General features: G+C 42.3%; 1 protein-coding gene across 1 annotated transcript; it reads right to left on the bottom strand.

Moving 5' to 3' along the window:
- Positions 1–6,180: 6,180 nt before the first annotated feature.
- On the bottom strand, positions 6,181–18,747 carry LOC148048257 (17-beta-hydroxysteroid dehydrogenase type 6-like). The gene is made up of 5 exons (XM_087710448.1): positions 18,663–18,747; positions 15,562–15,883; positions 12,459–12,717; positions 9,284–9,441; positions 6,181–7,125 (listed from the first exon to the last, which is right to left on the bottom strand). The coding sequence occupies exons 2-5, from the start codon at positions 15,872–15,874 to the stop codon at positions 6,902–6,904; spliced, it is 954 nt and encodes a 317-aa protein (XP_087566574.1). The 5' UTR covers positions 15,875–15,883; positions 18,663–18,747; the 3' UTR covers positions 6,181–6,901.
- Between the last annotated feature and the right edge of the window lie 2,505 nt (positions 18,748–21,252).

The following is a 21,252-nucleotide window of genomic DNA, read 5'->3' as shown; positions in this document are numbered from 1 at the left end:
TTCTCGGAAGAAGAAGAAAGAAATCTCCATCCTCATAGACTTCGGAGACCAATTGCAAGCCCTCCTCCTTCGGCGGATGTCTACCGAACAGATGCCTCCATTCACCCGACAGAGCAGGGAAAAGCAGGCGGCGAGCTCCCCAAAGCCTCGACTACGCAGAATTAGAGGTCCCCAACGGGGCCCATAAACCGCACTACTTGTACAGTATTATCTGTAGGCGGGCTCCTTTGGCACACGGAAAACTCCCTCACCTATTCAACTCTGTGTTTGGGTAAATCCAAGGGTGTGTGTGATTTCAGTATATACTATACTATAAAGTATATACACATGTTCTCCTCCTTCAATTATTTCTAAAAGTAATCAAGCCGTACACTTCCCTCTGTGGTGAATCGGCCAATTTTGCCGATTCATGTCCTCAAAATGCCAAAGCGTGCACAAGAAGGTTGGATAGCCCGGGCATATGTATAAAAATGCAGAGATGGGAAACTGCAGAATTACCCCATCAATTTACTTACAAATAACAAGGCAGCTTTTAAAAATTGCCTTTAAAACCATGACAAACCACAAAGAAAAACCAAACACAAAAGAGAGAAATACATTTATTGTAAAAAATAAAATAAAATTAAAAACTAAAAATACAATAAAAAAAAGAAAGCTACATTATTTTAGCATGTTGAAAGAAATGTCCTTCTGGGTTCGGCTCCAAGTGGAGAAAAAGGACACTGGAGACATGGAGGCTGCTTGGAAAGATGGTTTTAATGGTGGACAGGACCACATGGCTTGAGTCCCGTACAGAAAAGGTGATCACATGCTTCAATGTTGGTGGAGAAAAGAGAAGGGTGGACTGAGATGCTGAGTCCCGGGTTTTATGCCCTCTCTGGCCTTTGATCTCCAGGCTGTGTTTTGAATCCAGGTTTGGTTGAGCTCTCAGACGCCATGTGGCGAGTTGAGTAAAGTGCCAATATTATCATGCCTTCATCCCATCTTCCTGGAGCTGAAGTGGAGAAGTCTTTATTATGTAAAGAGGCTAGCTGGGCTTTCTTAATGGCCCATTGACAAAAGGGGGGGTGGGAGGCAGGAAGCTGCAGGAAATTTCTCTTTAAAACGTTTTTCCCTTTCACATCCGGGGAAATATAATATTCTACCTTTTCAACATCCTAGGATATTTCATTTCTCTGGGAGAGGGCTGAGTGATAACTTCCCACAAGTAGTAATTAGTTACCATTCTATATATAGTTATTCAGTGCAATTAATGTTCAAGTGCACATATATTTCTAATGCATTTATATAACAGGTTTTTAAAAAAAACTTATTGTATTTTACATAAATCCATCTTTCATTATACTTGTTCATATAAAGTCTACAACTATAGGGAATTCATTCATAGGTGGCAATTGTGATCAGGCAGCTTTTTAAATTTTTTTTTTTGCTTTATTTAACCCCTCGTATCTTTTCCTACAGGAAAATCCTTTTTGTGCCACATGGACCCCATTAGATTCAGGGTGAACAGGGCTTGAAACCAGTGACGTGCGTTGAGGTTTACGGCTGGTGAGGCAAAAAGAAAGCGGCAGGACGCCTTTATGTTGGACATAGCGGTGGGGCGGCCAAAAGCTGCTTTCTTTCTTTTAAAAGAAAGCCGCTTTCTGCCGCCCCGCCTCTATGTCCGACATAGAAGCGTCCTGCTTCTATGTAAGACATAGAGGTGGGGCGGCCAAAAGCCACTTTCTTTCTGTGTCTGACATAGAGGCGTCCTGCCTCTATGTCGGACATAGGTGGCAGGGCGGGCAAAAGCCGCTTTCTAGAAAGAAAGAAAGTGCCAGCCCACCAGCAGACCCCTCTGCTGGCGGGCTGCCCCGACACAGAGAAAGAAAGCTGGTGGGGGCTGCCGTCCCTGCCTCTCCTACCCGCTTCCCTCTGAGTGAAGAAAGAAACACTGCCCTTACACAGAGAAAGAAAGCTGGCAGGCTGTCCTCCCTGCCTCTCCTACCCCCTTCCCTCTAAGTGAAGAAACAAACACACGGACACACAAACACACACAAATTACTTACAATTACTTACAAATTACATTTTGAATTCCTCCCCCGCTCCAAACTACATACCTTTTCCAGCTGTTTCACAATCACAGAGGATTTCAACTCTGCTCTTGCCTGCCATCATGAAAATGTAAAAATATAAAAGAAAAAAGGCAAGAGCTGTTGAGGTCAGGTTGGGTTAGCTGCTGCCAGAGTCCCCAATGGATGACTCTGCTTAACTGTTTAAAAAAGCCTCTGAAAAAACGCCCTCTACAGGAGGAGGCAAGAGAACCAATGTGCCTCATCTACATAAGGAATTTTTCGGCTTTTAACCCTTGCTTAACTCTGCTCGGACTTGGACTCAAAGCACAACCTAAAGAGTTGCCCCTGCATAGCCCCATGGGACACTTAACAACCAATCATAATACATTTCTTACATAGGAACAGGAAACAGAGAGGTGGGGCTGAACAAAGTATTAAAAACCGAGCAAGCCCCTTCTTTTCTCTCTTTTCTTCTTCATCAAACATCTTGAAACGTGATCACCTTTTTCCCCAGGACCTCAAGCCATGTGGTCCTGTTCATCATTAAACCATCTTTCCAAGTAGCCTCCATGTTTCCAGTACCTTTTTCCTTACTTGGAACTGAACCTAGAAGGACATTGCTTCCAACAAAACCGGTCAAATTTTATCCCTGATTTATATTAACATTGGAAGTGCTAAATAGAAATGTTAGAAAAGACTCAGCTACAAAAGGAATAGAAATAAAAAAAGAAAAATATAAACTACAAGCACTTATGGACGACCTGGTATTTATTTGAAGAATCATTAGAAACTGGCCCCAAGCTAGTAAGAAAAAATAAAAGAATATGGAAAAGTGGCAGGATTGAAAATAAGCAAAGAAAAAACGAAGATACTGCTTAAAAACTTTACAGAGAAACAGAAAAATGAGTTGATTCAAAAAAAATAAATCTTCAGGTGGTGAAATACTGAAATACCCAGGAATTTATTTAACAGCAAGATGTGCAACAATTAAAGAAGATAATTATACAAAATTAATGCAACAAATTAAATGAGATCTGGAGAAATGGAAGAACTTGCAATTATCGCTGGTAGGAAGGATAGTTACTATAAAAATGAATGTACTGCCAAAATTACTTTTTTTTTCCAAACAATTCCTATAAAATGAAATAATTTTTGATGAATTGAACAAATTAATATTGAATTCTATTTGGCAGAGGAAAATAGCAAGAATAAGATTGAAAATGCTGCAAGAATCTAAAAACAATGGGGGTTTTGGGTTACCAGATTGGGATGTTTATTATCAGCTATCGGTTCTTACCTGGCTAAAAGAATGGGTAAATTTGAGACGTAGAAGATTATTAATATTGGGGGGAGGGGATATGATCTTTAACTTGTGTGGCACGCTTTCTTGTGTATGAGAAGAATAAAATACACATATACTTCCATATAATCATTTATTAAGTTCTAAAATGGAAGATGAACAGGTAAAAGAAATGATGATAAGTGTAAGAAATGTATTCTGATTGGTTGTCAGACTCCCATGGGGCCATGCAAGGGCAACTCTCTAGACTGTGTTTTGAATCCAGGTTTGGTTGAGTTCTCAGATGCCATGTGGTGAGTTGGGTAAAGAGCTAATAGTATCATGCCTTAATCCCATCAACCTGGAGCTGAAGGGGAGAACTCTTTATTATGTAGAATAGCCTGGCTTGGGCATTTTAATGGCCCATTGACAAAAGGGAGGGCAGGAAGCTGCAGGGAGCTACTTTGTCTTTAAAACATGTTTCTCCCTTTTCACATCCAGAGAAATATAATATTCTGCCTTTTCAATATTTCCTAAGATATTTCATTTTTGTAGAAGGAGGGCTGGATGCTAACTTCCTACAAGGCAATGAAAAGGCAGCCCTACCTTGGTCTCACATCCAAAGTAATTACAATTTTGGGTGAAAAAAATATGTATAATATCCTTAACCTCAATTGATGTCTGGTTACTTTTCTTAGAATCCCAACGTGGGAAATGAGCAAAGAAAGAGAAGAGGTCTCATGCTTCTGGCACTTCCATTTCTGTATTGTGCAAATCAGAAAATATCAGAGGAAAGTTAGCACTACTTCTTGCATCTTTTTTCTTATTGCATAAAAATCTCAATATGCCATTTCACATCAGGCCTCTTCAGTTTGGATTCCGCCTTCAAAAGATGCCTGGCTCGCTTCCACTCCCATTTGCTTAGAAGCACCTTGGGAGATAGAGTCCTATTATTGTAGATCTCATTTCATCTGATTGCTAGTCACACTGTTTCAATGCATATTCATAAACATTGCTCATATTGCAATTTTTTTGAAGCGAGGGTTACTAAAATGTCATTTTTCAGATGACCTAATAGGCATCCGTCCTTATGCAGCAAATTATTTTTGCAAAATCAACAAATCATTCTATTGTCACAAAATATACATTATTGCATTTGGGGTTTCAAGCAGTGACGTGCACTCAGGGGAGGCAGGGCCTCTCCACTGTCATCATGAAAAGAAAAGAAAATTAAAAGGAAAAAGGCTGAGGTAGTTGCTGCCAGAGTCACAGTGGATGACTCTGCTTAGTGTTTAACTGTTTAAAAAAGGATCTAAAAAGTGCCCTCTACAGGAGGAGGTGGGAGAAACATGAGCCTCATTTAGTCTTATCTTTATGATCACTGGAGCAGAGTTAAGCAAGCCGAAAAATTCCTTATGTAGATGAGGCACTTGGTTCTCTCGCCTCTTCCTGTAGAGGGCACTTTTTAAAGAGGCTTTTTTAAACAGTTAAGCAGAGTCATCCATTGGGGACTCTGGCAGCAGCTAACCCAGCCTGACCTCAACAGTTCTTGCCTTTTTCCTTTTATGTTTTTACATTTTCATCATGTCAGACAAGAACAGAGTTGAATCCTCTGTGAAACAGCTGGAAAAGGTATGTGGGTCGGAGGGAGGGGGAGGAATTCAAAATTAATGTCATTTGTAACTAATTGTATTATTGTAAGTTATTTGTGTGTGTATGTTTGTGTGTGTTTTACCCGCCTCTACTGGTGTGCGGGCTGGCACTTTTTTTAATGTCGGACGTAGCGGCAGGCTTTTGGACATAGCAGCAGGGCTTTTGACATAGCAGCAGGCCAGGGCTTTTGGACAAAGCGGCATGGCGGCTTTGGCCTCTAGCGCCGGGGCGGCAGGGCGGCTTTGGTTCCATCCAGCATTGATTCTTTGAAGCTTTCCATAGGTCCTCTCTGCTTTTAAAGTCTTCCGTTGGTCTAAGGAAGTTTTTCCTCTATGGCGGACATAGCGCCGGAGCAGTCAAAAGCCTCTTTCTTGAAAGCGGCTTTTGCCCGCTGTCAAGAAACAGGCTTTTGGCCACTCCGGCGCTATGTCCGCCATTAGAGGCAGGACGCATCTCGCCTCTAATGGTGGACATTGCGCCAGGTCTTTTGGACGTCCAAAAGACCTGCCACTGTGTCTGCCATTAGAGGCGTCCCACATCTATGGTGGACACAGTGGCGGGGTGTCCAAAAGGAGCGAAGGGCGAGGGAGGCTCCCGCGGGGTGCTACTGAGCCAGGAGCGCTGCTGCTAGGCTCGCTCTTACTGTGGACGGCGGTGGCATCTGCGCTCTGCTCGGGCTGGGCAACCGCGATGTCGGAGGTGCAGCTGAGCCGCCACGGCGAAGTGGGCGAGGGGGCGCTGCTGGGCTTTGCCTGCCACCTGCAGGACACTAGAAGCTTTGGGCCGGGGGGCGCCGGCAAGCATGGCTCCAAACTGGCCCAGATCAGATGCAGCAAGTGCTGTAAGAGAGGCAGAGGAGGGAGGGGGGAAGAGACGACCCCCCCACAACTGCCCCTCTGCAACTTTGCCAGCAGGGTGGGGGGCTTGAGACTGCCCCCTTCCCTTCCTCCTGCGGGACGCCTCTATGTCGGACACAGGGCGGCTTTTGCCCACTTGCCTCATGCGCCATAAAACTCACTGCACGTCACTGGTGCTTACTGTCCCTGTCCTACTGTCCCCACTTATTTGTATCCACTTCCTGTATTCATAATCATGTTTATACTTATATCTCTTATCTTATACATGCTTAACAAAATAAATAAAATAATAAATAAATAAATATCATGCAAAGCACACTTCAGTTTTATCATTTCAAATAGAATTTTATTCCAGAAAATATTTTTTCCAAGCTTTTTTAAAATTCATTTTTACTAACAAAAAACACTGATCAAAAATGTCATCGGAAACGTGTGGTGGTTTCTTTCTTTTCTAGAAGTTGTTGCTAGGATTCTGTATAATTCATAAGCCTTTCTAGGCCAGATCATACAGCTGCACCTTCTGTTATTATTTCTAGAAGACTCACTCAGGCCAATTAGTGTTGCAAGGCAACTTAAGCTATATGACCCAACAGTTCAGAGCTGATGAAATATTATTGGCTCTCTTTTTAGGTATAGATAATTCTGCATTATACAGGCCGTCCTCAACGTATGACATCAATTCAGCCCAACATTTCTATTGCTAAGCGAGATATTTGTTAAGTGAATTTTGCCCCATGTTATGACCTTTCCTGCTACAGTTATTGAGTGAATCACTGCAGCTGTTAAGTTAGTAACACTGGCTGTTAAGTGAATCTGGCTTCCCCATTGACTGTGCTTGTCAAAAGATTGCAAAAGGAGATCACGTGACTCTGGGACACTGCAACCGTCATAAATATGAGCCAGTTGCCAAGCGCCTGAATTTTGATCACGTGACCATGTTTGTTAAGTGTGAAAAACTGTCATAAGTTACTTTTTTTCGGTGCCATTGTAACTTCAAACGGTCACTAAATGAACTGTTGTTAAGTTGAGGACCAAAGAGGAAGCTTTGGTTTGTGGGTTTATCCTGACCCTACTTGTGCTGGTTTTGGCCAAGTGTAGGTGATTATGAAGTCTGCTACTGAGCTTGGCAAGTAAGACATTGGAAGGTAGAAGAGTTTGGCATCCAAGCCACAGCTGTAGCGAGCACGAGGGTAGCGGGAGGTCAGGGCATGTTCTATGCAATCGGTGACCAAGAAGAGGTTCTTGTTGCTGTGGTTTATGACGTTTTCTAAGATCTTCAAAACTGTGTGAAGAAGAAAAGAGAATGAATTCTACAATGGCTTACTAGCTTTTGATAATTCAAAGAACCAACTGCTCCTTGAGATCCAGCCTCTAACCTATTCTATTCTATTCTATTTATTAATAGCAATAGCAATAGCAGTAGACTTATATACCGCTTCATAGGCCTTTCAGGCCTCTCTAAGCGGTTTACAGAGAGTCAGCATATTGCCCCCAACAATCTGGGTCCTCATTTTACCCACCTCGGAAGGATGGAAGGCTGAGTCAACCCTGAGCCGGTGAGATTTGAACCGCTGACCTGCTGATCTAGCAGTAGCCTGCAGTGCTGCATTTAACCACTGCGCCACCTTGGCTCTTAAATTTATAGGCCGCCCAATCCCGAAGGACTCCGGGCGGCTTACAGAAATAAAATTTTAAGAAAAAGGTTAAAAAACAGACAAAAGAGAACAGGTTAAAAAAAACACACATCATGCACCCAGTCTAAGCGGGGCTGGACCTCGGTCAAGAGGTCAACAGCCCCAGGCCTGCCAGAATAGCCAGGTTTTGATAGCTTTTCGGAAGGCCATGAGAGTGGGTAGGGTCCGGATCTCTGGGGGTAATTCATTCCATAGGGCCGGAGCGGCAACAGAGAAGGCCCTCCCCCGAGGTGCCGCCAACCAACATTGTCTAGCTGATGGCACCTGGAGGAGGCCCACCCTGTGCGATCTTTCCCTGACCTGGTGCCATTTCCATGGTGGTCCAGTGGAGGGGTTGGTTTTGTGTGAGTGCTTGCTGCTCACACAAGTGAAGCTGCATGCCCGCCATTCACATGGCCTACTTCCCAATGGGCCACAGCCCGGGGGTTAGGGACCCTTGAATTAGAATATTATAGCTTTAAGCTGGTAAGGTTCTATCCATTAGTAAAGGTAAAGCTTCCCCTCACTCATATGTGCTAGTCGTTCCTGAATCTAGGAGGCAGTGCTCATCTTCGTTTGTAAGTCAAACAGCCAGCCCTGTCCGAAGACGTCTCCGTGGTCATGTGGTTGACATGACTAAACGCCAAAAGTGCATGGAACCTGTTACCTTCCCACCAAAGGTGGTTCCTAATTTTCTACTTGTATTTTTACATACTTTCGAACTGCTAGGTTGGCAGAAGCTGGGACAGGTAATGGGAATTCACTCCGTTATGCAGAACTAGGGATTCAAACCGTCAAACTTTCTGATCGACAAGCTCAGCGTCTTAGCCACTGAGCCACTACGTCCCTCTCTGTCCATTAGGTGTAAACAAATAAAGGATGGCGTTCAGATTTTGCTCTGTCATCTTTGAGCTTGGACCTGACACATGTCAATGCTTATAATTAGCAGTGTGAAGTCAAATTTCCCATTACTATCTTGTTTTCTCATTTAAGACAGATAATGAGCTTCTTAACTAGTTTTTATGGAACAGATATTTTTCAAGTCTTCCATGGTTTTTGAACTGTTGTAGGTTCTGCATTTGTGACACACTCACCTCTATCTATCTATCTATCTATCTATCTATCTATCTATCTATCTATCTATCTATCTATCTATCTATCTATCTATCTATCTATACACACACACACACACACACACACACACACATAGTTATTCGGGTTATATATATATATATATATATAGTTAACCCGCGTAAAATTGGAGGTGTCTTGGCGATGTTTCGACGAAGTCGCATTTGTCATCTTAAGGCTTCCAGGAGCAATGTGAGATCTCGGCTGTTTCTGATTGGTTGGCCAGATTGCAAATGCACCATTAGCCTCTTTAAACCCCTCCTATCCTTACATGAAACACAAACCCCCAACAAATCAGAACACACCTCCACCCAATCAGGACACACCTCCACCCAATCAGGACATAGCCAAGCTCCCACCCAATCAGCTCAAACCCCCACTGGCAGTTAAAAGGAAGAAACAGCCGATATCTCACATTGCTCCTGGAAGCACCAAGCCTGAAGATGACGAATGAGACTTCGTCGAAACGTCGCCAAGACATCTCCAATTTTACGTGGGAGAAAACCCGAATAACTAGAGACCTACATACTAACACCCGCGAAAACCTCAGAAAATATATGTATGTATGTATGTATGTATGTATGTATGTATGTATGTATGTATATATACAGCCCAGCTGCCCAAATTTCAACTCACAGTTATCAACGTATAGCTGTCCATAGACTTCTTTGGTTTCAGAAAGTGCTTTGTTCCATGAGGTCTGGAAATTCTCTAATGTAGGTTGGCTAATGCTTGTTCTGAAACCACCTGGCTCAATAATGCTGACCTTCATCCCAAATGGAGAAATTTCACGCCTGAATAGGATAAAAAGAAAGAATAAGGAGATGCAGAACGAAGAATATGTCTGCAAAAATCTGTTTTGAATGCTAAATTCCAAGGGTTGACTTTTTGCATATAAGGAAATAGCCAAAGACTCATTGCAGAACACAGAATAAACCTGCAGCACAATTATCATCTCTTGCTCAACTTCTATATATTTTTCCCAATAAGGGGGCAGGGGAAAGCCCTTTCAAGGAAATTGGTAAAATTTGTGGGAATTGCTTAATTTAAAGTAAACATTTCTATGGCTTTTTTCTCTTTAGTTAAAATATTACATCATGTTGGTATCAGTTTTGTGTCCACATGAATGTTTAAACAAACATTTGTTTCAACATTAGACAGAGTAAGGTATCTATTACTTGTGTATTTTAGTCTACTCTCCAAGGCTATAAAGGATTTTTGTGTCTGGCCAGATCTATGTAAGCATGGAAAAAAAAGAGTCCAAAACCAACTTTTCCCAGACTGGACAGCAAATGAATATCCTTTTCAAAAAAATGAAAATGTAGAACATCCAGCTTTATAGCAACACCAATTTCTCTACAGTTTCCCCTTTTATTTACTGATGCTCCTTAGAACGATCATGTGACAAAATACAGTCAGCATTTTTCATATTGAAAAATTAGGGGTGCAAGGGTCTTGTAACTTGACAGCTTTAAGACTTGTGTGCTTCAAATGCCAGAATTTCTGAGCTAACATTTTGGTTGCTAAGCAAGAGCGTTGTTAAGTGAATTTCACCACATTTTACAAGTTGGCCACGCCCACCCAGTCACATGGCCGGCAAGTCACTCCCACAAAGCAGGCCACACCTACAGAAGAGGTTCTAAAAATTTTTTTGAAACCCACCACTGGTTCATCCCAATATTAATTCTTATTAGAGGTAACACACATATACACACACACACACACACAGACTCCTCCAAGAGGTATAAAGGGAATGCAGCATTTCAGAAACCCAATGACAGGGAATGAATGGAGGAAAGGAGTGTGTGTGGCAGGAGTTCAATACTGAGGCGAGGCCCTCTGAGTGCCCCCTTAGCTGAATGAGCCAGTGTTCTCAGCATATTTTAATGTTAAGTGTATTGTCACATCAGAGAATGGTTCTTTCATATTCTGAACCTCCCCAAAGCTGGTTGAGGAAATGAAAAAAGAAGGCTTCCATTAGAAAGCTCCAAAGTTTATAAAACATTTGCAGGATGTGTGTTTCTGTTGGCAACAATTGTCAAGGGATGGAATGCTTTTATTGATTTATGTAACAGTATTTGTAACCAACCTCCGTTGTTAGATTTTGGGCAAGATAGCACAAGCACAACATCAATAAGAATATAATGAAAAACGACATCAATGTAATGGAGTAATACAGGTAGTCCTCGACTTACAACACTTCGCTTAGTGACTGCTCAGAGTTACAACATTGAAAAAATGACTTATGAGCATTTTTCACATTTATGACCGTTGTAGCATCCCCATGGTCATGTGATCAAAATTTAGATGCTTGACAACTGACTCACATTTATGACGGTTGCAGTGTCCCGGGGTCACGTGATCCCCTTTTGTGACCTTCTGAAAAGCAAAGTCACTGGGGAAACCAGATTCACTTAGCAACCATGTTACTAATTTAGGAACTGCAACGATTCACTTAACAAATGTGGTAAGAAATGTTGTAAAATAGAGCAAATTTCACTTAACAAATTTCTCACTTAGCAACATAAATTTTGGGCTCAATTGTGGCCACACATTGGAGACTATTTGTACTCAGTTTATCCAGAACTACCAGGAATAGCCTTAGTGTAAGTGTATCTCCTTTCCTCCCGGGGGTGTCTTGATCCCTAGAACCCGATTTAAAGCTTGTCATAATTTATTTTGGTTTTCAATAAGCACAATCAAAATAGAAATACCTCCAAGAGTAGGGCTAATACCTCCAGATTGTAAAAATCAGGATGACCACTATGCGGTAGCATAAAGACCTAAAACTCAAATTATCTCCTTGCATGTAATTGATCAGATAACATAGCTTGTTTTATTTTGTTTTGTTTCAGTATGTTCCATGAACCAAGCTACTCCAATTTACAATAAATATTTTATGATTTTTAGCATGTTAAATTGTAGCTTATTCAGCAAACCACAGTGCAAAGCAAGGTTTAGGACAGAAGTGCAGAAGGTAAAGCCATAGGAAAGTCTTAACTGTGGTCCCAGGAAGTTTCCCAAATCAGGTGCTCAATTACAATTTTGATATAACAGGCAAAAATGCTAAAGGCATTTAGCTTTAAAATAAATAAAATAAAACACATCTAATTTTCTACTGGTCCCATTTACTACTATTTGGACAGCACACTAGTCCAATGTTGAAGTTCAGTGCCACTTTTATCTCAAGCAAAATACTGTATTTTTGGGAGTATAAGATGCTGCGAAGTATAAGCCGCACCTAGCTTTTGGGGAGGAAAACAAGGGGGTGGGGGAATCTGCTTCTGCCTCCCAGCAATTTGCCTCCTTGCAGCAAATAGCAAACAGCAAACAGCCTGTTTCAGTTTAGCCTGATTAGCAATTTGCCACCTTGCAGCAAACAGCCTGTTTCACTTTCAATTTAAGTATGGGCCTCCCAATGATCAGCTGTTTCAGGCTGCAGGGATTGCCATTGCTGCCTCCGCAAGCCCCATTTTCCGGGTTTGCTGCAAGGAGGTAAATTGCTGCAAGGTAGAGGTTAAAGGGTGGGAGTCGGTGGGTGGGCGGGACTATATTTGGCATATAAGACACACCCAAATATTCAGCCTCTATTAAGGAGGGGGGGGGGAAATGTGTCTTATACTCTGAAAAATATGGTAAGTGCACGTTTAAATGTTTGGGACAATCCTTAACAGACACAACCATATTCCACAGCATCTGCTAGAAATCATTGCAGCTCAGACTATTTGAATCTGTGCATCTACTTCTTTCAAACGGAGCTGGGAAGAGATCCATGTGCTTCAACTAATCAAAAAAGAAATTTAAAGCTTACCTCAAAGCGTCTGAGAAGGCTTCCACACCATACTTGGATATGCAATACCCTCCTCCACAGCATGCTAATCTTCCCATCACACTGCTTACATTGACCAGCCTCCCTTTGGCTCTCCTCACCAGGGGCAACATCTGCAACGTCACATCAATCAGCCCAAGCAAGTTGACATCCAGCACTTTGGCAAAGTCCTCCTTTGTCAGCCATTCATTGATACCTACAGGTATACTTTTACCTGCATTGTTTACCAAGCCCCAGAGCCCTGAATAAGAAGAAAAACACACGGTCATGATGTCCCTGTCATTCTAGATCCTCACCTATGTTCAGAACTGGAGCATTACCACTGCATTACCACTGGGTTGTGTGAAATATATTCATCGCCACAACCAAAGTTGTCCATTTTTCCAAAACAGAAAGGGATAAGGAGAAAAGTAACAACAAAAACAACAACAACAACAACAACAACAACAATCTCGACTTTTTTGGGGGTGTTTTCAGTGGTGGGATTCAGCCAGTTCCCACCTATTCAGGAGAACCAGTTGTTAACTTTCTAAGCAGTTCGGAGAACCGGTTGTTGGGAAAAAATCTCATTTTGTTTTTTTCCACTTTACAGGGCTAATCCTGTAAGGAAGTCAGGAAGGAAACATTCTGGTGTTGTTTCTAGCCTAATCTTTTATTGCCCTGCTTACAGAAACTGCCTCTCCGGTTAACCCTTATTACATTGGAGCAGCTAAAGGTTCTTGGAAGTACGCCCAGACTTACTGTTGCCTGAGCTTCTCCAGAGTTTTATTTTTTCTATGCTGGTACTTTGCTTTGCTTCATTAGGGACTTTATGCAGCTTTAGTGGTTCCTGGCACTGTCCTTTTGGGGTGTATTTCCAAGCGACAGGATGCAAGCTTGGCACTGTTTTTTTTTAGTATGGTCTTTATTGTCATTGTACAAAATAAATACAATGAAATTGGTTTTAGCCTCACTGGTGCAAAATTATAGTGGAAACGAAACAAGAAAAATCTACTCATACGTTTCCGCGTATGCATGGAGTGATTGTGGTTGTATTTAAAAGTCTGACAGCCCAAGGATAGAAACTATTTTTAAACTTATTTGTTCAACTGGCTATACTTCAATGTCTTCTGCCTGATGGTAGAAGTGTAAAGAGACACTGACCAGGGTGTGAATCATCTCTGAGTATCTTCCTTACTCTGATAGAGCAGTAAGACCTGGCGTTGTTATCCAGTGGTGTTAAGAGCAACCAATGGTTTCTTGTTTTTACTGCCTTTCTGAGAGCATGTGATCCTTTCTTTAAATCTGGATGATTTCCTTAGGGTATCTTGTGATGTGAGACCAGCTGATATCTTTAAGTGGTGCAAATTGATCTAAGAATTGCTTCTCCTGTTTGTGAAAGGGTGCTCTGTCAGTTCACCAAGCACAGGAGTTCCTTGTCTATGGGCATTCGTCAGTCATCCAGGTCATGGCTGTCCCAAAGGTGCTTTTTTCAAGAGGCAACTGGACTTTCTTGAGGTAGGGGGGTGGATCCAATTTTCTTTAATTTTCTTTCATGATAATAAAACTTAGTAACATGGCACCATGCTTGAAGTTTATTTAGGTATCTGTGTCATGTACTCATTTTCTTGTGGTCCTGATAAGCTTGGGGGCCTTGAACCTGGCTCCCTTATATAATTTTTAATTTGTCACTTTAGCTCGGCATTTTGTAGCCCAAATATGCCCACCCACTTTCTAGAGAGCTTAATGATCTCTTAACTAAAGGGTTTCACTTTATGAGCAAGAGTTGGCTGCTGATAGTTATTATTGCATATTAACTATTTTAATTCCTCAAAGTGTTCTGACATCCTGCCTGATTTGTAACTCGGCTTGCAGATATTTCTGATCTAATGATTGATTTTAGAGCAGCTTTTTGGAAGTAAATAAGCTTTTGTATTTTTGTACAGGTAATTCTTGACTTATAACAGTTCATTTAGTAACCAAAGTTACAATGGCACTGAAAAAAGTGACTTATGACCGTTTTTCACACTTACGAGTGTTGCAGCATCTCCACGGTCACAAGAGGCGAGGTGAAGCACCCCTCGACGTGTTTGATATCGAGTGGCCATGTCCACCCAATCACATGACCACCCAGCCACGCCTACCCAGCTGGTCATTAGGGCAGAGAACCGGTTGCTAAATTATTTGAATCTCACCACTGGGAGTGTTGCTTGAGGGGAGGGAAGTGATAATGACACTTATGTTGGGACGTCAGAGGAATGACAAAGGTTACACATTGCATCATTTATTTGTACAAGTGTCATGAAGCAGGCTTTATTGTATAGCTAGCATTGTGTGTCTATCTGATGCAAGTGTAGTGTCTCCTTTAGATGACTCCTCCAATGCTTCCTCAGAGGCCGGCTCAGGGGAGAAGGAGAACATTGCATGGATGAGATAAATGACTTACTCCTGTTCTCCGAAACTGTTTAGATTAAGGTAGAATTTCCTAACTGCTTCTTTTAAACAAAATTTAAATAAAAAAGAGTCTGTTTTCACTTTAGCTACCTAACGTTTGTCATTTTAATTGTGACAATGCTGGATTCTCATGGAAAATTTGCTTACTGCCAAAGACATAAAACACTTTATCCTAGCAGCTAATATTTGAAATCAAGTGTTGGCACAATTGGGACCAATTGTGTGACCACAATTGGGATCAGAATTTCCATTGTTAAGCAAGGTGGTTGTTAAGTGAGTCACGCCTGATTTTATAACCTTTAATGCAGTCAAGTGAATCACACAGTCGTTGAGCGAATCTGGCTTTCCCCATTGCCTTTGCTTGTTGGAAGCTTGTTACAAAGGGCAATTATGTGACTCTGAGACACTGCAATTGTCATAAATAGACTCCAGTTGTTAGGCACCCACATTTTGATCACATTACTGTGTGGATGCTGTGAAGGTCATAAGTGCAAGGACCAATTGTAAGTTACTTTTTCAGTGCCATTGTAACTTTGAACAATTGCTAAATAAATGATTGTACGTCAAGGGCTACCTGAACCCAAGTCCCTTGATCTACATACATACAATAAATATGGCCAGAGTATTAATATAAATAGAAGGAGTTGGTTACCTTTGTCCCCCACACATGTTTTCACCCATTCGGTCGCTGCTGCAACATTCTCAGTGCTGGTGACATCCAGCAGGGTGGTTTTCAACCTGTCCGATGTGAGTCTCTCCAATTCCTGTGCTCCCTTCTCAGTGAGACAAGCAGCCAACACCCGCAGGCCCCGAGCATCCAACTGCCTGGCTAGCTGGTTCCCAAAGCCAGAATCACAGCCGGTAATGAAGACATACTTTTCTGTCAGTTTCTCCACTGTCTGTCTCTCCCGGTACCATCGGCGAAGGAAGTAAAGTCCCACCAGGACAGCTAGATAGAGCCACATAACTGAAACCTACCAGGAAGAAGCAAACTTTGTGAATGAATAGGGAGAGATGCATCTCGCAAGTTTGGGAGGACACAGAATTTCTATTTGGAAATCTTTGGTGAGTTACTCTTGGGGTGGGAAGATAAAAGGCCATTCCCATTGATGAGCTGAACTTCTTTTCAGCCCCATTGCAACACTGAATGATTACTAAATGAATGGTTGTAAATCGAGGACCACTTGAGTCCAAGCCCCTTGATCTACGTACACAAGTACAGCCATTAAGTCCTTCCATCAGCACGAAATTTAATCAACACAGAATTTACCTCCTCCTTTGCTTTGTTACTGTGTTTCTCCAAAAATATAACCTTTTCAGAAAGTCCTAGCTTGATTTTTACACATGTGCCCAATATAAGCCCTACCCCCAAAATAAACCTTAATTAAGATCCTGCCCACTCCAGGGTGCACGGGTAAAAGTTAAGCTAGGGTGGGGATAGATCGATCCAGCGCTCTTGTATTGGCTGTAGAGGCCTTTCCTAACCACGGTGCCTCTGGCAGCCAAAAGAGAGTGTGGCGTGTGTGTGTGTGTCATGCATGCCTCCCCTGCACCCTGTTTTGGCCAGCAGGTACTGTAGGAGGCATTCCCCACTCCCCAGCTGGCCTGTTGAGAACTACAGTGCTCATCTGGCCCTTGAAGAAATCCAGTTTGACATCCCTGCTCTAGGTGACGTGGACAATCTGGAACTGTGCCGCCTGCAATATGATCTAAGCACAGTATACAAAATTGTCTGCTAAAACGTCTTATCTGTCAATGACCTCTTCAGCTTCAACCTCGATAATACACGGTCAAACAATAGATACAAACTCAAGGTAAACTGCCCAAACTCAATTGGAGAAAATATGACTTCAGCAAGTTTGGTTAACACCTGGAATGCTCTACCTGACTCTATTGCTACATCCTCTAGCCCTCACAGCTTCAACCTTAAACCGTCTACCGTGGACCTCACCCTAAGAGTGAGATCCTAACTCTAAGATGTCTGTAAAGGGGCCGTGCATAAGCGTGCCTAACGTCCCTGTCCTACTGTCCCCATTTATTTGTATTCATTTCTTTTGTTCACATCCATGTTTATATTTATACCTACTATCTTGTACATATTTGACAAACTAATAAATACAAATACAAAATACAAGGCATCCTAAGCCAACCCAACAACCCCAGAAGAAGAAAAACAGGAGTCATCTACAATATACTGTGTAAGAACTTCAACAATCACTACGTAGGACAAACAGGCAGAAGACATGAACTGGCAGTCAGAAGGCATGATGAAAATTCTTTCATTTCACATCCTATAGACAGATCTAAACATAATTTCAATTGGGAAAATGTGCAAATCTTAGAGCAGGCCAAGTCTAAAAATGCCAGGGAATTTTTAGAAACCTGGCACTGAGAAATCAGTCATCAATGGACACATAGACATTAATGACATCTACAGACTATGTAAAAGAGACAATCAACCAGCCCAAAAGAGAACAAAAAGACTCCCAACACCTCTCCACCAGTAATCAGCACCAAGAACAGCATAGATTAACTCCAAAGTTAACTTCAAACCAACAGTCAAATAAGCTAAATACCCCAGTCAAGTATCTGCCAGAGCCACCAGTAAACAGCCCAACCAAAGAATCTCTAAGACCGGCAAAACCACACAGACAGGCAAAACCAGAATATAACTGCATTTCTTACTTGCACTGATAATATTACCTAATTAGGGTCATGAAACGTTTGCAAGAAAGCTCAGGGGGCACCAAGGATCCCTCAAAAGCACCGACTACCAATTTTTTCAGTGGAGCAAAGTATAACATAAAATTACAGCCACAGCTTTTTACTTCACCAACTTAAGAAATACTACCAACAGACTATATTAATCAGCAAAACCCAAGGTCTTTTCTCTAATTCAAGGAGTCAGTTATGGATATCCAGATATTTAGAGGGCCACCTTTCTGTGTTTTTATGTAATAATACATATGGACATCGTAAAATAAATTCATCACCTGTAAGACAAGATCTGTGGCTCTGCATCTGAAGAAAATAAACGTCTCCCAAAAGCTTCTCAAACAGCTAGATCTGAATGCGTTTTTGGAACATCCAGTACTTTCGTTAAAATAACATTTTAACAGCTTCTACCTTAAACTGTCTACCATGGACCTCACCCGATTCCTAAGAGGTCGCTAAAGGAGACGGTGCATAAGCGCACCAGTGTGCCTTCCGTCCCTGTCCTACGGTCCCCCATTTATTTGTACTCATTTCCCTTGCTAATGTCCATGTTTATACTTATACCTGTTGTCTTGTACGTTTGACAAATTAAATAAAATAAATGAAAAAATAACATTTTGGCGTGCCGTTTCCAAGAGCCAAAAAGCTGGCAATCCCTTCTTCTCTCGGCTGTCCTGTCCTTTCCTTCTATTCAGTCTCCCCAAGTTTGCGTTCACTCCCACTTTTTCTTTTACATGTCTAGATCGAAATAGGGTCTCACTTGATGGATTCTCCCTTCCCTCTCAACGCTATTTAGATAGGCTGGAGGGGCGAAGAAATCCCAGTAATGCAGAGATTCGTTGCTTACACACTTTCCCAACTTTCCCCCCTCCGTCCTCGCAAATAGAAATTCCCCGCCCGAGGTTTTTCTCCACCTAAGGCGGGATTGCATCTCTCAAAAGTGTAAAAGAAAGAACGGCCTGCTTTCTGGTGCACTTTTTGCCAAAGCAAAATATGCATTTGCTGCGTGTCCCACTGGTTAGGGTCCGTGTGACTCACCTGCAGTTAGATTAAGTGCGATCTTCGCAGCTTTAGATGGACCTTGGAACAGCGGCCGCTTTTCTTAGTTCCTCTCCCCACTTATACCCCTCACTGCCCACCCCTCCCCTCCGGTACAGAGGCGGGCAACGGCACTGGAGACATCGCAATGGCCGCCAACGGCTCCTCCCTTTGCTTGAACTTCGTCTCAAGCAAATTGGACCAAGTCTGCTTCAGAGAAAGGGTCTCTTCTCGGAAGAAGAAGAAAGAAATCTCCATCCTCATAGACTTCGGAGACCAATTGCAAGCCCTCCTCCTTCGGCGGATGTCTACCGAACAGATGCCTCCATTCACCCGACAGAGCAGGGAAAAGCAGGCGGCGAGCTCCCCAAAGCCTCGACTACGCAGAATTAGAGGTCCCCAACGGGGCCCATAAACCGCACTACTTGTACAGTATTATCTGTAGGCGGGCTCCTTTGGCACACGGAAAACTCCCTCACCTATTCAACTCTGTGTTTGGGTAAATCCAAGGGTGTGTGTGATTTCAGTATATACTATACTATAAAGTATATACACATGTTCTCCTCCTTCAATTATTTCTAAAAGTAATCAAGCCGTACACTTCCCTCTGTGGTGAATCGGCCAATTTTGCCGATTCATGTCCTCAAAATGCCAAAGCGTGCACAAGAAGGTTGGATAGCCCGGGCATATGTATAAAAATGCAGAGATGGGAAACTGCAGAATTACCCCATCAATTTACTTACAAATAACAAGGCAGCTTTTAAAAATTGCCTTTAAAACCATGACAAACCACAAAGAAAAACCAAACACAAAAGAGAGAAATACATTTATTGTAAAAAATAAAATAAAATTAAAAACTAAAAATACAATAAAAAAAAGAAAGCTACATTATTTTAGCATGTTGAAAGAAATGTCCTTCTGGGTTCGGCTCCAAGTGGAGAAAAAGGACACTGGAGACATGGAGGCTGCTTGGAAAGATGGTTTTAATGGTGGACAGGACCACATGGCTTGAGTCCCGTACAGAAAAGGTGATCACATGCTTCAATGTTGGTGGAGAAAAGAGAAGGGTGGACTGAGATGCTGAGTCCCGGGTTTTATGCCCTCTCTGGCCTTTGATCTCCAGGCTGTGTTTTGAATCCAGGTTTGGTTGAGCTCTCAGACGCCATGTGGCGAGTTGAGTAAAGTGCCAATATTATCATGCCTTCATCCCATCTTCCTGGAGCTGAAGTGGAGAAGTCTTTATTATGTAAAGAGGCTAGCTGGGCTTTCTTAATGGCCCATTGACAAAAGGGGGGGTGGGAGGCAGGAAGCTGCAGGAAATTTCTCTTTAAAACGTTTTTCCCTTTCACATCCGGGGAAATATAATATTCTACCTTTTCAACATCCTAGGATATTTCATTTCTCTGGGAGAGGGCTGAGTGATAACTTCCCACAAGTAGTAATTAGTTACCATTCTATATATAGTTATTCAGTGCAATTAATGTTCAAGTGCACATATATTTCTAATGCATTTATATAACAGGTTTTTAAAAAAAACTTATTGTATTTTACATAAATCCATCTTTCATTATACTTGTTCATATAAAGTCTACAACTATAGGGAATTCATTCATAGGTGGCAATTGTGATCAGGCAGCTTTTTAAATTTTTTTTTTTGCTTTATTTAACCCCTCGTATCTTTTCCTACAGGAAAATCCTTTTTGTGCCACATGGACCCCATTAGATTCAGGGTGAACAGGGCTTGAAACCAGTGACGTGCGTTGAGGTTTACGGCTGGTGAGGCAAAAAGAAAGCGGCAGGACGCCTTTATGTTGGACATAGCGGTGGGGCGGCCAAAAGCTGCTTTCTTTCTTTTAAAAGAAAGCCGCTTTCTGCCGCCCCGCCTCTATGTCCGACATAGAAGCGTCCTGCTTCTATGTAAGACATAGAGGTGGGGCGGCCAAAAGCCACTTTCTTTCTGTGTCTGACATAGAGGCGTCCTGCCTCTATGTCGGACATAGGTGGCAGGGCGGGCAAAAGCCGCTTTCTAGAAAGAAAGAAAGTGCCAGCCCACCAGCAGACCCCTCTGCTGGCGGGCTGCCCCGACACAGAGAAAGAAAGCTGGTGGGGGCTGCCGTCCCTGCCTCTCCTACCCGCTTCCCTCTGAGTGAAGAAAGAAACACTGCCCTTACACAGAGAAAGAAAGCTGGCAGGCTGTCCTCCCTGCCTCTCCTACCCCCTTCCCTCTAAGTGAAGAAACAAACACACGGACACACAAACACACACAAATTACTTACAATTACTTACAAATTACATTTTGAATTCCTCCCCCGCTCCAAACTACATACCTTTTCCAGCTGTTTCACAATCACAGAGGATTTCAACTCTGCTCTTGCCTGCCATCATGAAAATGTAAAAATATAAAAGAAAAAAGGCAAGAGCTGTTGAGGTCAGGTTGGGTTAGCTGCTGCCAGAGTCCCCAATGGATGACTCTGCTTAACTGTTTAAAAAAGCCTCTGAAAAAACGCCCTCTACAGGAGGAGGCAAGAGAACCAATGTGCCTCATCTACATAAGGAATTTTTCGGCTTTTAACCCTTGCTTAACTCTGCT

This window comes from Thamnophis sirtalis, unplaced genomic scaffold, assembly GCF_051295495.1.
Source record: "Thamnophis sirtalis isolate CommonGarterSnake01/CBP01778 unplaced genomic scaffold, rThaSir2_p1.2 scaffold_3, whole genome shotgun sequence".
Classification (NCBI taxonomy): Eukaryota; Metazoa; Chordata; class Lepidosauria; order Squamata; family Natricidae; genus Thamnophis; species Thamnophis sirtalis.
This window is presented reverse-complemented; position numbering and strand designations above follow the sequence as displayed.

Coding starts and splice junctions, on each gene's coding strand:
- LOC148048257 (XM_087710448.1), bottom strand. CDS start 15,874: ATGTGGCTCTATCTAGCTGTCCTGGTGGGACTTTACTTCCTTCGCCGA. Junction 12,718..15,561: donor AACATGTGTGGGGGACAAAG/GTAACCAACTCC, acceptor CTTCTTATTCAG/GGCTCTGGGGCTTGGTAAAC. Junction 9,442..12,458: donor GCCTTCTCAGACGCTTTGAG/GTAAGCTTTAAA, acceptor TATCCTATTCAG/GCGTGAAATTTCTCCATTTG.